General features: G+C 35.5%; 1 protein-coding gene across 1 annotated transcript; it reads right to left on the bottom strand.

The window, feature by feature from the left end:
- Positions 1-1,630: 1,630 nt before the first annotated feature.
- LOC110458234 (beta-1,4-N-acetylgalactosaminyltransferase bre-4-like) lies at positions 1,631-12,323 on the bottom strand. The gene is made up of 7 exons (XM_021509847.1): positions 12,143-12,323; positions 11,452-11,828; positions 9,573-9,805; positions 6,238-6,425; positions 3,766-3,888; positions 2,620-2,718; positions 1,631-2,273 (listed from the first exon to the last, which is right to left on the bottom strand). The coding sequence occupies exons 2-7, from the start codon at positions 11,789-11,791 to the stop codon at positions 1,631-1,633; spliced, it is 1,626 nt and encodes a 541-aa protein (XP_021365522.1). The 5' UTR covers positions 11,792-11,828; positions 12,143-12,323.
- Positions 12,324-14,552: the final 2,229 nt, after the last annotated feature.

Here is a 14,552-nt window from a genome sequence, read left to right as displayed (position 1 = left end):
GCATTCGAATTCTGTCATCAAAAATGATTTCGGTACACCTTTGTACTTACCCATTTAACGACATGATCTATATTATACATACCCTTTTTCAAGTGTGTTGTATCAAGTTGTTGTTCGTTGATAATTTTCTTCAAAAAATTCTTTATTTTTTTACGACCTTTTCTTTGAGCCTCATTAAGTGCGCATTTGATTTCCTGTTCAAAATTTCTGTTTGGAAATATTCCAGGCGTATTTTTACCAATGACTTCAATAGTTAATGCAATAAAATAGAAATACACTTATACAAACAATAAAAACCAAGACATTTTTCATGCACAAAACCGGAAGTGAATTGGTTAAACGTTTCCCGCAAAATCGTGTGGCACCCATTGTGATGCTTCCGGTCAAAAGCGCGAGAAAGTTTATATGTCACCAGCGAGCTAAGACATTATGGATATTTTAATTGTAACCGTACAGAGTCCACAGCGTAGATTGAACCCTGTACGGCAGTGAACTTTGGTTACGTATTTCTTTCTTCGACAGGAAAACAATCTCGGTATTTCGAAATGGTTATACAGGAAATAAACGGTAAAATGTTATCAGCTTTGACACGTAACTTCCAAAAGCTGGATAGAGTGGTATTTTACTTTCGAAAGGTTTTTACAGTGAAAATTTTGGGATTACACATTTTGGGATTAGGGGTATTGACGATGTATTGATGGAGACTTACAAAGGAATTGTCAATACAAAGGAGAAGTAGATATTGAATTACCTCGACGGTAGGCGAGTAGGTGGATACAACGAGGGGCATTATATCGAGGTTTTACTCAATGGAGAGATTCGAGCATGTACCCTAAGTATCAATGTAAGTAATACTTGTGTGACAAGCAATTGTTCATTATTGAATTATGTCATATTTCAATAATCTATTTTAGTATTGCTTACCTGCAATCTCTCTCAATGTTACGCTATTTTATTTTCATCTTAACACTACTCATTTATCAATTTAAATAAAATACATTCATTTCATGTTTTGGAACTGTTGAAGGTAGGGAATTTAAAATAGAAACCATGGAATGATATTCGGTTGGAATAAAATCTATTTTATAAATAACGTATCTGTTGTTATCTCCCTTTAATAATGTGTAATTATCATTTTATATATGTTTATTGAAATAAAAGCTCATTAAAGCTGAACTTTTTCTTATGCAACTCTAGATAAAGCTTTTGTGTACATGCATTTCTTGTATCTTGGGTGTTGACCGCAGCTGGCGAACACTGAAGGGACTCCAGTCGCTGGGTTCAGCCGAAGATTAAACCCCACGTGGTAGATTTCAGGTGAAAGATGCTATGGAATTCAGTGGCAGAGGAAGTAAGCGTTTAATTTAAGCTTCAATAAAGGGTTATTTTTTTTGTAATATTTTCCACGGGGGTCAGTTGCATCCAGGTTGCCGTCAATCAAAATTTACATTTCTACCAGATTTCATTTCACAAAATAACTAATTGTTTGAACATGTGAACGGACCTGATTGCAAGCAGGAGAGGTCTCACGAAAAAAACAAAATCATTTTGTAAATTTTACCAGCTATATACAGATAGGTTTAGCTGTTACAATGTAAATAAATAGATACAGAGACAGACCCGGCTGGTATCACCATTTTTTATTTGCATTGATATATTTAACAATTTTATCCAATTTTGGCTTTGTGTCTGATTTTGTTTTTATAACTGTATCCTTTTTAAAATGTAATTCATTGTTAATTGAAAATCCAGCTTTTCTCAAGTTGTTTACGTAAACTCGAACAAACGACGCTAACTCTTTATCAGAAATCGAATTAATGTCCTCTTCTTTTTTATCAGTTAACAACTCTTTTAAAGATAGCATAAACTGCTGTATTGGATGCAAGGCCCCTAGGTGCTTTGGCTTGTCTGTAATCAAAGTACCAGTTGTACTATTGATGGACTGGTTTGGCATCAGAGTGCGCATGTTCTGTTCACTACGCGCCACAACAAGACGAGATGAGTTAACTCCCTTGCTCGCTAAAGACGAGTTAGCTCCCGTGCTCTCCGTAGACAAGTCATTTTCTTTGCTTTTATTGAAGTCTTCTCTCATTTTTCTAATAGATTCATCGACAATCTTTAACCGGTCAGTGTAGTAGGCGGGGTGGGCGGGGTCGATATCCACCAGTACGTACGTAAACAGTCTATGACGATCTGTCTTTATGTGTCTGTACGTTAGCGAGTTCAGTCCATCAGTCCGCCAGGTATCATTTGTGTGTCTCAGCAAGTAAAATCTTCAACAGAAAATAAGACGTTTGCTAAATTAGTGAGAACAAAAAATAAAATCATGTAAAATAAGAATGTATACAATAAGATCGACGTGTTATTGAAACATAACTCGTATCAATAAAGCACTGAATATGTATCTAAGCATAATTAAAAATAAAAAATATTTTTGATAAAACGGACTTGCAGTGTATTAACGCTTATTAATGATATTGCCGTTAAAATATTGTTTGAAAATATCATCAAATCGAGATTCACATATTCACGTAAAGGCCAGTTATTAAAATGTTTTGCTGTATTGTTTCTAGTGAAGCTGTTGTGAGCTGTCCGTATTCAAATTAGAAAATATCGTACCTCTCAGTATTTACGGACGAGTCTTTCCGGTGTGCCAACATCCGGTACCTTGCTATCTTTGGTTTGTATCGGGTTATATTTAAATGTGTATAATTGATCCTGGGGATGAAAGAAGTACAAGTAAACATAAGTATGTTCAATCCTGAAAATAGAGGTTAATCACATCGTACAAACAAATCGTTCAGGTAACATTTCTACATTCTCACTGCCATTTTGTATATGTCTGTCTGTGCTCGTTTGAACGTCAAGTCGAGGGTCGGAATAAAACTTTAATATGTAACAAACAATTGACGTAGTATTCAAGAATCTATGCCGAGGGGATAATGAGCATGCCCATGATTTATATATACCGGTTTCAAAACAATAAAAAATATGGGAGTTTTTTTTTGCTATTGTCAAGTCTACGAAAAGCTGAGTCAATTTATGCATTTTGCTTCTGAATTTTATCACTATAAATCAGAATATCCATTAGCAAAGTTAATGTTCTAAAAATGTATCGTATTGTGTATTGGTATGAAAAGATTTAAAATTCCAATGACTAATATTTATGTCAAGTATAAGCGTGCGAAACTCTTTCCTAACTGCTACTTATCTCATCAAACGGAGGGTTGACGCCATGTTAACGTTATTATCATTCACGAGATTTCACGAGAGCACTATCCAACGAATGACAACGATGTGTTCGACCGAGTCCGAGGTAATATTTACACAATAAACGTGCTTTCACCTCAAGTGATAACGAATATTACATCGCCAAGTTCGATCAACTTCGTAATTATCGTAAAATGATCGTAATAACAAAAGAACCGGGTCAAAATTTGACAAGAAATATCGTCATTTAAAGGGACCAATTCGGGCATGCGTGACATGTAAATCATCGAATTCTTAACGGCACGTAAGAAACTCAAATTTCAATTCATTTTTTGGTTTATATCTTTTACACGATTCACATCCTAAGTTTGGTATCAGCTCACAGTTAATGACTTTTTCTATGTTAGAAAAGTAAGAAATGTCAATTTTATCCTGTTTATAAAAAAGCGGAGTCTAGCGGAACGGTATATTTAATGTACAAATTGTAGTACTCTTTCCACCACTGTAAATGTCAGTTCACGAGAATATGAATATCATTGTAATTGTCCTGTTTACCTTTTGTACATGTCGTCGTCTTCGCCACCCCAGCCAAAGAATTTATTTGAAAAACCATTTACTGTTAGAAAATGTTCTTTCGTCATCGCTACAACTCCGCCGAAGATGGTGGCGTATGGTAACCTGTAAAATATAACATACAAAAGGTTGAAATATTTTTATCTTTTGAAAATGCATTAACAGGATAACCCACCTGCATCTCTAGGCGTGTAAAATAACAGACATTGCGTTATTTCTGTCATATCATTAAGGCGTCTTTAGTCTTACGATCATTAACTTTCCTTTTCTCAGTAGTAACATATTAGTACCCCTTAATTATAGATTAATATGTCACAGCTTATTTGCTATGTATGAATTCAGGATTTTCTAGATGAGTTCGTTCTATTAAGCAATGAACTACAATGCCAGAGTATTCTACCTGATGTATCTCAATATACGCTGAGGAAACGTCACGGTTGTCATAGTGACCTGATTTGAAATGTATGCGATGCTTAAAGATTGGTTAACTATGTCTTATACCGTTGATCACAGACACGTTTTCATATTTCCTGAATTTGACAACATACGGCATGTGGTGCAAAAACACTTTTTCCTCCTAGAACATCAGGTTTTGACAACATTTTTGTAGAGTTCATGGTGTCTCCTCAATATCTTTGTAATTGACTTTAAACAATTGTTTTGTAATAGAGTTTTAAATATTCACGCCGAGGTATATTTTGATATGACAACATAAAGGCAGTTAATGCCCTACCTTAGTTCAACTGATATGTATTTACCACCTTTACTCCAATCAGGCCTACCATAACTGCCAAATGAACTCGCAGAGAACATCTCTTTTCCTAGTATTTAGATTATTTGCTATGCATGACCACATTGTCATTCACTCTTTCTCCTGACTTATCGCCCTGTACCTAACTTAAGCTTGTTGACGGCTAGATGATCCCTGTCCCACTTCAGGCAAAACACTAGATAACTACACCGTAGTCTTTCGTACATACATTGTACAGTACTCTCGTCTTAATTTTGTATTTATTATAACACTATCAGGAATGGACCAGTGTCCTACCGTTGACCATGGGTATTTAGAGCAAATAAGAATGAACTGAGGTCCAGGGTCCGAGTCCTAGTCTTGCCTAAATGCGGTTATCTTTGTTAGGAGACACGGTAGTCTAGTGGTAAGAAAGACACCGGGCTCGTAACCGAAGGGATGCGGGTTCGAGTCACGTCACGAAACTGTGTTGTATCTTTGAGCAAGATACTTTACCCAGCTCGCTCCAGTCTACTCAGCTGTAAATGAGTACGTGGTTGGGCAGTGCTAGAATTCTTGAATGCTAGCAGTGAGCGCCGAAATGGCAGCACCGGTTGTATGCTCCTTGGTGAGTTGAGAAAGGCGTTGGCTGGTTGCAAAGGCACTTTAACCACGGATAATAATTTGTGAACCGCTTTGAGACGACCTACAAATAAAAATGACCGATGTAGGTTTGGTATATAAGAACCTACATCGGTCATTTGTATTTGTTCATGAAGGTACAGTAATCTCCCCTTAATTTTAAAAAAAAAGAGATACAAAATGTTCATGTAATACAAGAACGAATTTGCCAGGACGCTCCATTGATTCGGTAGCTCAGTTGATTAGATCGAATACGACTGATTTGAGTTTTAAAAAATGTAGTTTTAAATGCAATTGGAATTCATTTAATAGCAAAACATTCAACTTCGTTAGAAAAAATGCTGTTAATGAAGTTAAGAGTTTTGACAAATCGCAGCATCTTTTAGTATACACGTGTGTATTACCATCTTTATTACATTACCACATGCTAGAGTAAAATGAGTCAGTTATGTGATACATACTGATCGCAATCTCATGTTAGCCACATGACGTGTAGAGGTTTGATGGGAACTTTAAATGACTTCATAAATAATTTCCAGAACCCACGTATCCGTACAGTATATGCCAGTGTACAGACTGCAGTAGTAAACTTGAACTGACCATACTCAATTATTTAAATTTGCCATTAGATATTACAACTGATATCTAAAAATAGAATTATCCAGATGCGTCAACTCGTAAAACGAAAATACTCTCTCGAAACTCGAAAAAGAAACTCGAAATTGTCCATTCGAAACTCGAAAATGTTCGATCGAAACTCAAAAAAGACAACCCAAAACTCGAATACTAAACTCGAAAAGTTCAACTCGAAAATGGCCACTGAAGCTCGAAAAGTCAGTTTGCAACTCAGAAAACTTCATTCGAAGCTTGAATAAAAACTATCCTCAAATTCGGAGCAGTTCCTTTTTATATATTCATTGGTTCAATTTTCCATTAGAGTTTTATCCAGGTTGTAGAATGTGGTATATTTGATTAACAGATTTTACCTTATAGCATAAATAAGCCTATTTGTGGTTTTTTGATAAATAGTGACTATATCCGAAAAAAGGTAAAATTATAATAACATCTAATTGTCAACTTACTTATATTTCAATCTATCAACAGCTACGGACATGTGACGTGGGTCTGTGGGGCACGTGTACATGTTCCTGTCGTTTTCCGGAAGTAAGTCTACGTCATGGAAGATGAAGCATTGGTAATCGTACTCACGACTCGCCTCCTGGAACCCGATGTTGAGAGAAAGCGCCCTGTTAAAGTCCGACATCGGGGCCTAAGCAAACAAAAATTCAATGAAGAAAATAATAATTCACTTTAATAATCAGTAACATTTTCAAAACTCTCAAGGATGTATCATCTAAGATTAGGTGTATCCTGGCAAGTTTGTTGATTTTTTCAACAAGGTGTTAGTATCTGGTATTATTCCCTTCACCAGTAAATCTCTTCTTGAATGAATGGTGCAGTTTGAAGTCAACCACCACAATGATTAGTTTGAAGTTGAACCGCCGCCACAATAACTAATTTGAAGTTCAACCGCCACAATAATTAGTTTCAAGTTCAACCGCCACAATAATTAGTTTGAAGTTCAACCGCCACAATACTCATTCTTGTCATCTTTATATCTGAGTAAACAATTTCTACTATAAATTGACTGGATGCAGTGGACTAAATGTTTATTTACAACAAAACCTTTAAGTAATGCCTCTCTGCTTATCATCTCGCTAACATCCATCCATCCTCGATACTCCAGGGGTTTCGCTCACTTTCGCTCTCTGTGCCTCTGGAATATGTCATAGCAACATCGAAGGCTCAGTGCGCACAATCTTGTTGATGATACCTGGAGCCTCATTTGATCCTTTGCTGTACATTAAGCAAATCTCGCAGTCGTGTGACAGTAAAATTGACAGTCTGATATCGGTTGACGTTTTTCTGCAATCTGCAAAGGCCAGGTTTCAGCCGCGTGCCTTCAATTTTTCCACGACATATTCCAGGGGTGCAGAAAGCATTAGTGATTACATTTGTGTAACCCTTGGAGTATCGATGGTGACAGCCATCAAAATTGAAGCTCATATGCCCGGCGGGCCTTTTCCCTCTGAATAATTACTGCAAAAAACTAGCCAACCCTTCATAACTGCACGTTTTCTATGGGCAAATAGAGGCAATAAAGAGAGGCTTTAATGTGATCAGAATCTTCGTAGTGCCACGTGCTGGATCAAATATACGGATTAATGACATGGTCAATATCCGGTACCAATGGTCACTGTAATTACTTGTTCACTAGACCTAAGCTCTCTATTTCAGAATATCCAAGTTACATGTTTTTTGCTCAGAATGAGATTCATCAGTTTGGTTGGTATGCATAATAAAGGCTAAGTTTGTTTTGAATACAAACAGATATTGAAACTTTTTTTTGCTAACTTTTGAAAACGTCTATTTTTTTGTCAAGCAATGAGCGCAACTGAGCGGTGTCTCGACCCTAAACCGCTGAAGACAACCCAAAGTCAGCTGTCAGAAAGCATGGTGACATTTCATCCGAATAGCGCTCCAATACTGCAGTCAGTCAGAGGGAGGGGTATTATGTTTATCAAGTCTGCATCTTAGAGGATGCGAAAGACAAATTGCCGAAGGAAGACAAAACAGAGGTGGTACCGTTTTTAATTACTGTTCATGTTCTAAACCAACTTAGCATTTACAATTTTCTCTATCTCTGTTCCAATTTCTGATAAAAAAATACGATTCCTATTTATCTCAACCCCGAGTTATGGTTTCTGTTCCATGCACTTGTACTTGTACAGCGGAAATTAGAAGCACATTTTCACTTTATGAGTGCAATATGTATCTTTGATGTCAAATGAATCTATCCTTAAATTATGATAAAATGTACCCGAAAAAAGCATCGATTTATTAATTATCTACTCAAAATATGTGACAACATCTATCAAAATGACATACTGGTAAGATAATCCTGCTTCGCCAAGATTTTGAAAAAAACGACGTTAAAGGTATGGGAAAGGTACAGGGATGATTAGACAGGACTAAGAAAGTACGGCAACTTTTGTCATTTATTACAAATGATTTGAATAATAGGGATTCATATATGTGACTTAAATGGACAATTGAGGTAGACCTGACTAGAGTGAGGGCCATAAATACACATCAAAGGAATTAAGGAAGGACATACCATGTTTGTGCTATCATAATAATCGTATTGTATGTTTTTTTTTTCAAATTTCAAATACAATAGCGTAAAAAAAGATAATGATTAAAAATACCTCAGCATCAGCACATTGACAAACTTTACCCTAGAGTCAACAAAAACATGCATGGAAAGAATATACCTCTGTGTTCAACACACGACAAAACACAATCTCCCAAAGAACAACAACAGAAACTGAGACGACATCAAAAAAACTCATGACCCCTACAAAAAAGACGTTCCGAAAGGGTAAACAATTCTTGCACCAAATGAGTCAGCCGTCTGCAGTAAAATTCAGGCGACAGGGAAGTGTGACCGTCACCAACACACAGTGAACCAATGTTTAATCATGGTATACTCAATATGCTCAATAGAACGCAATCATCTAGAAAATCCTGAATACATACATTGTACTACAGAAAATACTCAGAGGTAGGAAATGCTCAGAGGTAGCAAATAAATTGTGGCACATGGAACTATAATGAATGGAGGCTGATATGTTATTACTGAGAAAAGAAAAGTGAATTATCGCAAGACTAAAGATGTCATTTTTTTGTTTTAGTGTTTTTTAGTGAGATTACCGTAATGTATGTAAAAGTCAAAATATGAATCTGAGGAATAGAACTGTATGGTATATCTTGAAATCCTAAGAGATAAAACACCAAAAATGTATCCGAATTTACAGTAAAGGGATCGATGTTATAATCCTCGTATTAACTGGGGTTCATTAAAAGACAACATCTCTCATCGTTAGAACACAAGTATGTGACTAGAACTCGGTAAGATTAAAAACAAAATACGGCAGGACAAGAAGAATGGTATTATGAAATAACTGCAATTATATGTATCAGCGACAACATATTTGCTTTCCTGCATCAATTCAGATTTGAGACATGCAAAATAATCCACATGCGATAAATTGATGAAATAAATATTCAAATAATTGTCATAAAGTATCTGTTAGACTATAACTAAACCGCAATATCGCTGAATATGTTCGTTCAAGTATTCAAAATATTGAATTCAAAGTTAAACAAACCTCGTTATGTCGAAGTCAATAAAAAAGGAGTTTACGGAATATTCGTGATATCCAGGATTAAAATAAGTAAATAAATTTTCGAAACAATATAAAACATTATTTCGACACAAACATGCGTTTTATCTGGGTTGGTAATGACGTCGTTCTTTAGTATAATGTTTAATTCAAATAACACGTGTACTTACCACCTCGATGACGTAAATGCCGTAGTCCAACTGCTGTCGCTGGAGAATACTATGCAGGTTGTTCATCAGCTTTATCAAATGTTCCTTCCGGTTCCGGTAAGGGATGATGATGGCAACTCGGTGTCGTGCAATGCATGATCGTGGTTTGAATCGGCCGCCATTTTGAAGGGATTTATAATTTTTCTCGACTTGTTCCATTTCGTAATTGGAAAAGTCTAGTTTTACCTTCCCAACTGTAATAAACATTATAATATATTATTTCATTACCGTAAAACTTCAAAGTGTTACGTCATACAAAAACAATGTATTAAAGGTGTCGCAATGTTTCAAGCAATGACTCAAGAGACAAAGGCTTTTAATATGTACATTGTTTGTATATAATCTTATTGATGGTTTCGTATGTACTATTTTTCTCCTGATAGAAATGTTTTAAAGGTATAGCAAAAACCTCAGTACAATACCCTTTCTTATTTTCACATTTCCTTTCTATAAATCCCTCGATATATTTCTAAACCCCGCCTTGACGCCACACTGTTAACGTGTTTACATACAAGGATAAGTTCTCGGGTTGTAACTCTGTCGTCCTCGATACTCCAGGGGTTACGCTCACCACATTCGCTTGCAGAAAGCTTAAGTGAGCGTAACCCCAGGATTATAGAAGATGCTTCTCTATCAGATTACTTGTACCACATGCTTTATTTTTATATATTTATAGTTTTTTTTTATTATGTATTTTACTGTATTTAATTTTGAATAGATGTCTTACATTTATTCTACATTTTTATATTTAAGAAATATTTTGTATGTAACAACTGAGTGTACTCTGAGTATTTTTTGTATATATCAGCTGAGGTAGATGTGAAAAACAAACTGTATATAATAATTTATTATTTGAATATAATTATTATTGTATAAATCCTCTGAGGATACATAATGAATCTTGCATTTAACATCTGAGAGTTATAAGATTGTTGTTTTGTAGCATCTTTTTCTCATTAAGCATCTACGACGGATAGTGTTTAAAAACCCAGGAGAAGCATTGTTTCGTTTTCAGGCAAATAATAATTTTAGATCAATAATGTGAAAATAATATTTTTTATAACCTTGTCAAAAGAATTCTCATGATTATATAGTTTGAAACTCCTTATGAAAAATTCATGTGGAAAAATTGACAAGAGACAATGTTTTGTTGACGTTTTTAGCAGTTATGAAAACACACGTCCGTTTTTAGCGGCAGCTGTCGGTGAACTGCTAGCTAACAAATTGTCTTATCGCTATATTCACCTTACTTCTTTTCAATAAAAGTATAGGCATTTATTCTGAATCAAAAGCATCTTCCAAACAAGATCTCAATCTGTAACGTTTGAACCTATATTGATGTCGTTCTTTGTGCGGCTTGAAATTCTCCCTGCGGTAGGCATACCCTCTCAGTGCGTGCATACTCTAACTAAACCTGTCACTCTCCATCCAAATCCAAATGTAAAAATAAATATTTTATAATAATTATATGTTATAATACTTACGATTCTTGCTTGCGATGTGTGACTTACTGACACTGTGTTGTTTTACCTCTCGCTGAAAAGCCTGGATATTGCGCTATATCGGTCGTAGCTATTTTTATCACCGGCTTTCCCAAAAGATAAAACTGATCACGCTGGTTGTTGCCTTCAGGTCCTGTCGTTATGACCTACATACATTTTCGTGAGGAGATATTTATTTTTAGTAACTACTCGATATTTAGAGTGGCATTTGACTAAATAGTCCCTTTAAATGTAATGTGTTCACTGTAGACATGATCGTAATATACGCATACATTTTTTAAGGTGACGTTGATGTTTAGATGGAGTATCATTAAGTAAAACAGATTGACTATACTCACGAAGTCCGGGTGGAGTTTTCGGACACAATGGAAGGGGTTTTCTTGTTGGTTGAATATTATTCAAAGGAGCTGTATTTCCAATTCTACTTTGTGTAAATTCCCTGATATTCCTGTTTTTCTTGTCGTATTTGTTACCTGTGACTATATTCTTGTCGTTTGTATATGAAGACAATGTAATAGTCTTATACAAGCATATAACACCAACAGAAATTTGAAGCATGACAAAAACACGTAAAGTCAACTTCATTCGGCGAGAGAGATTGAACGCTGCTTTGCGAAGATATCTTTGAGGCGACGAAAGTTTCTGTCCAGCCTTAAGAACAACATCAGAGGATGACATCTTTGTGTTAAAGTTCAGTTCAATGCGTCATGTTTATCTGTAACAAAAAAAAAGAAAGAAATACTGAGTGCGTTATGTTCTAAAGAAAATATATGTTATATAAAGCGCCATTTATCTATGAATGCAATATTTCTTTTGCTAAATTAAGTAAAAACAATATAAAAGTGACAATTTTCAATCAACAATAGATCATATATATGCACGTACTTGTATGGAGAGTCCATGCATAAACTGGTTGGGTGTTGTATAGTAATTATTCCTGACGAGATCATGTCACATCTGTGTCTTCCCAAAAGTCCATTTGGGAAAAGAATCTCAACAGAATCAAATATAAAGCAAAATTTAGCTTACACTCGGAAAATCATTCACCGAATCGATGAAGTCGAATCTACCCCTTGGTTTAAGGAATCCATGAAGATCAATGTCGTTGTGAACACGAACAACAATCCTGTTTACGCACGGTAAGTCTTGTCTTTGTAAACATGTTTAGGAACAATTCCATCTGTTATCTCCATAGTCTGAGCTAGATAAGACGGGAATCGGTCAATGTGTCGCCCCTCTAACTGACATAGGTTGTACTCTAAAAGGTAAATACCTTTTCGTTACAACACAGGTAGACGCATTGCACCTAATGGACAATCGATTTCTTCATTATCTTAACGTTATTGACGTGTCATGTGCGTAAAGCATCCCGACGGAGGAAACTCCATGATCAATCATATGGAAGGTTCAGAACCGGAATATATTCCGGCAGAGGACAGCTTAAACTGTTCACTTATCTTAATTAATATAATAGGTTCTGTTTAACTTTTACATATTTGTTATACTTCTTGTTTCCATATGTTCAACTTAAATCTCTGTGATTGACTTTATATCATTTTTTTTTTTTAGGAATTTCTGCTTTAAAACAAATAGTTTGTAAATTATGAATCTGCATTAAGTTGTCATGAATCTATCCTGCAGTATGTCTCATTAATAATTCAAAGGTCTAATATAGACGGAAAAATCAACTCTAGAGAGAACTGTGTAACCATTAATTATTTAGCAAGTACACTAAGTGGAGTCAACATGCAATTACCGGAACAACAAAAGGGTTGTTATAGGCGTAACATTAATGGGATGTTCAAATATAATTTAAAAAACACAAATTAATTGGATACATTCAGGATACAGAACTCAACGTTATATTTTCCATTGAGAAACACTTACTTATAAAAAAAGTATTGATTTGCACCTGCACATCATATCCGTATTTAGAAATATTCGTAATATCTTTGCTTTTGATTTGAAATCACTTTAGTTCCTCTTGTTATCTAGTTAGAGTTCAGATTACGTCATTCTGTATAGGAGCTCTAGTGTAAATTATTTCTTAACCCACCTGCTGTAGTATCATTACTTAGGGAAAATAAAGTAACGACATACCTTCATGTGCGTAGAAATGAACTTTATGATCGATAGCCATCATTACTTTTTTTGCGTTTATTATTTCTCACTGTAAGACAAATGAGGTGGGAGTTTAAAACCGTCTGTTACAATCACTTGTTAATTATTACGTTTATACAGATTATCTATATTGATAATCTTCTAGGTAACATTTGTTATAGTGTCGTAACCATTCAAGGTCTTACAACGAATCGTATATTTGATAAATTATTTCAACTCTCGTTGACACCGAAGTCACAGTTTGGAAAATTGTTATGACAGTACAATTTATGGCTGGTGAGATTGAGTGTCCTTAGGTCAAAACAACGTTACAAATATAAGGATGCAGCGTTGCTGACGTTATTCATCTCAACTTTGTTCACACTGTAGTAGTGTAATCGATTCTGACTCCGAGCTATCGGCTTGTTTACACTTTGGTATTCAGTTGTTATTCTACCACCAGGCCAGAGTAAACTGGCGGACAATTTGGTCCCCGGGGGCACACTGCATTTATCATTTTTTATGCATGGGGAGAGAAAATATTAAATCAATACAGGATAAGTCAGCGCCCAGCATTGAAATCATTCCCTGATTGGGATCTATACATACAACATCAATTATGGGAGGTTTGAGAATCCTATCAAATGTTCTCAGCGATATTAAATACACAAACTTTGTCCAAAGCTCTGACAGTAATTATTTTATAATAATCCAGAGGTATTTTTCCGACTGAGGTCATTGCGCCTTCAAGCACAACGAAGGACGCTATGCTAAAAACATAACGGTAACCGTAAACATGTTATTGTTCAGACAGAGTTCAATAGTTGGTATACAGTAATAAACTTTATAGCATACAGATGTACAAAAACAGTGTGTCAAGTTTGACACAGTCGACTGTGAATGGCCGGAAAGACAGTTTTTCTATAATAAACCCCCCACTATAAACACATATATCGCAATGACAAATGACAGAAACTTATTTTAGAGAGAAGCGAGAGGTCAACAAGTCATTGGTTGAGTGTGTGACACATTTGCAATTATTTTGAAGAATTTTATAACATAAAATATCAGGAAACAGGAATGGGAACAACTGTTACCCTCTCCTTGTGACCACAGCAACAGATGTCGATGTTGTATGATGAATCGCATCCTCGATATTTCTCCAGGGGTTACTCTCACTTTCATCCTCGATACTTTAGGGGATACTCTCACTTTCATCCTCGATACTCCTTGGGTTACTCTCACTTTCATCCTCGATACTCTAGGGGTTACTCTCACTTTCATCCTCGATACTCCTTGGGTTACTCTCACTTTCCTCCACGGTACTCCAGGGGTTACT

This window comes from Mizuhopecten yessoensis, unplaced genomic scaffold, assembly GCF_002113885.1.
Source record: "Mizuhopecten yessoensis strain PY_sf001 unplaced genomic scaffold, ASM211388v2 scaffold9503, whole genome shotgun sequence".
NCBI classification, from domain to species: domain Eukaryota; kingdom Metazoa; phylum Mollusca; class Bivalvia; order Pectinida; family Pectinidae; genus Mizuhopecten; species Mizuhopecten yessoensis.
The sequence above is the reverse complement of the archived record's forward strand: the minus strand, read 5'-3'. Positions and strand labels throughout refer to the sequence as shown.

What these genes read in the sequence shown, in the direction of transcription:
- LOC110458234 (XM_021509847.1), bottom strand. Translation starts at nt 11,791, where the DNA reads ATGTCATCCTCTGATGTTGTTCTTAAGGCTGGACAGAAACTTTCGTCG. An exon ending in GAAAACTCCACCCGGACTTC is followed by an intron (nt 9,806 to 11,451) that starts GTGAGTATAGTC and finishes TGTTTATTACAG; the next exon opens with TTGGGAAGGTAAAACTAGAC. An exon ending in GCATTTACGTCATCGAGGTG is followed by an intron (nt 6,426 to 9,572) that starts GTAAGTACACGT and finishes TTGTTTGCTTAG; the next exon opens with GCCCCGATGTCGGACTTTAA.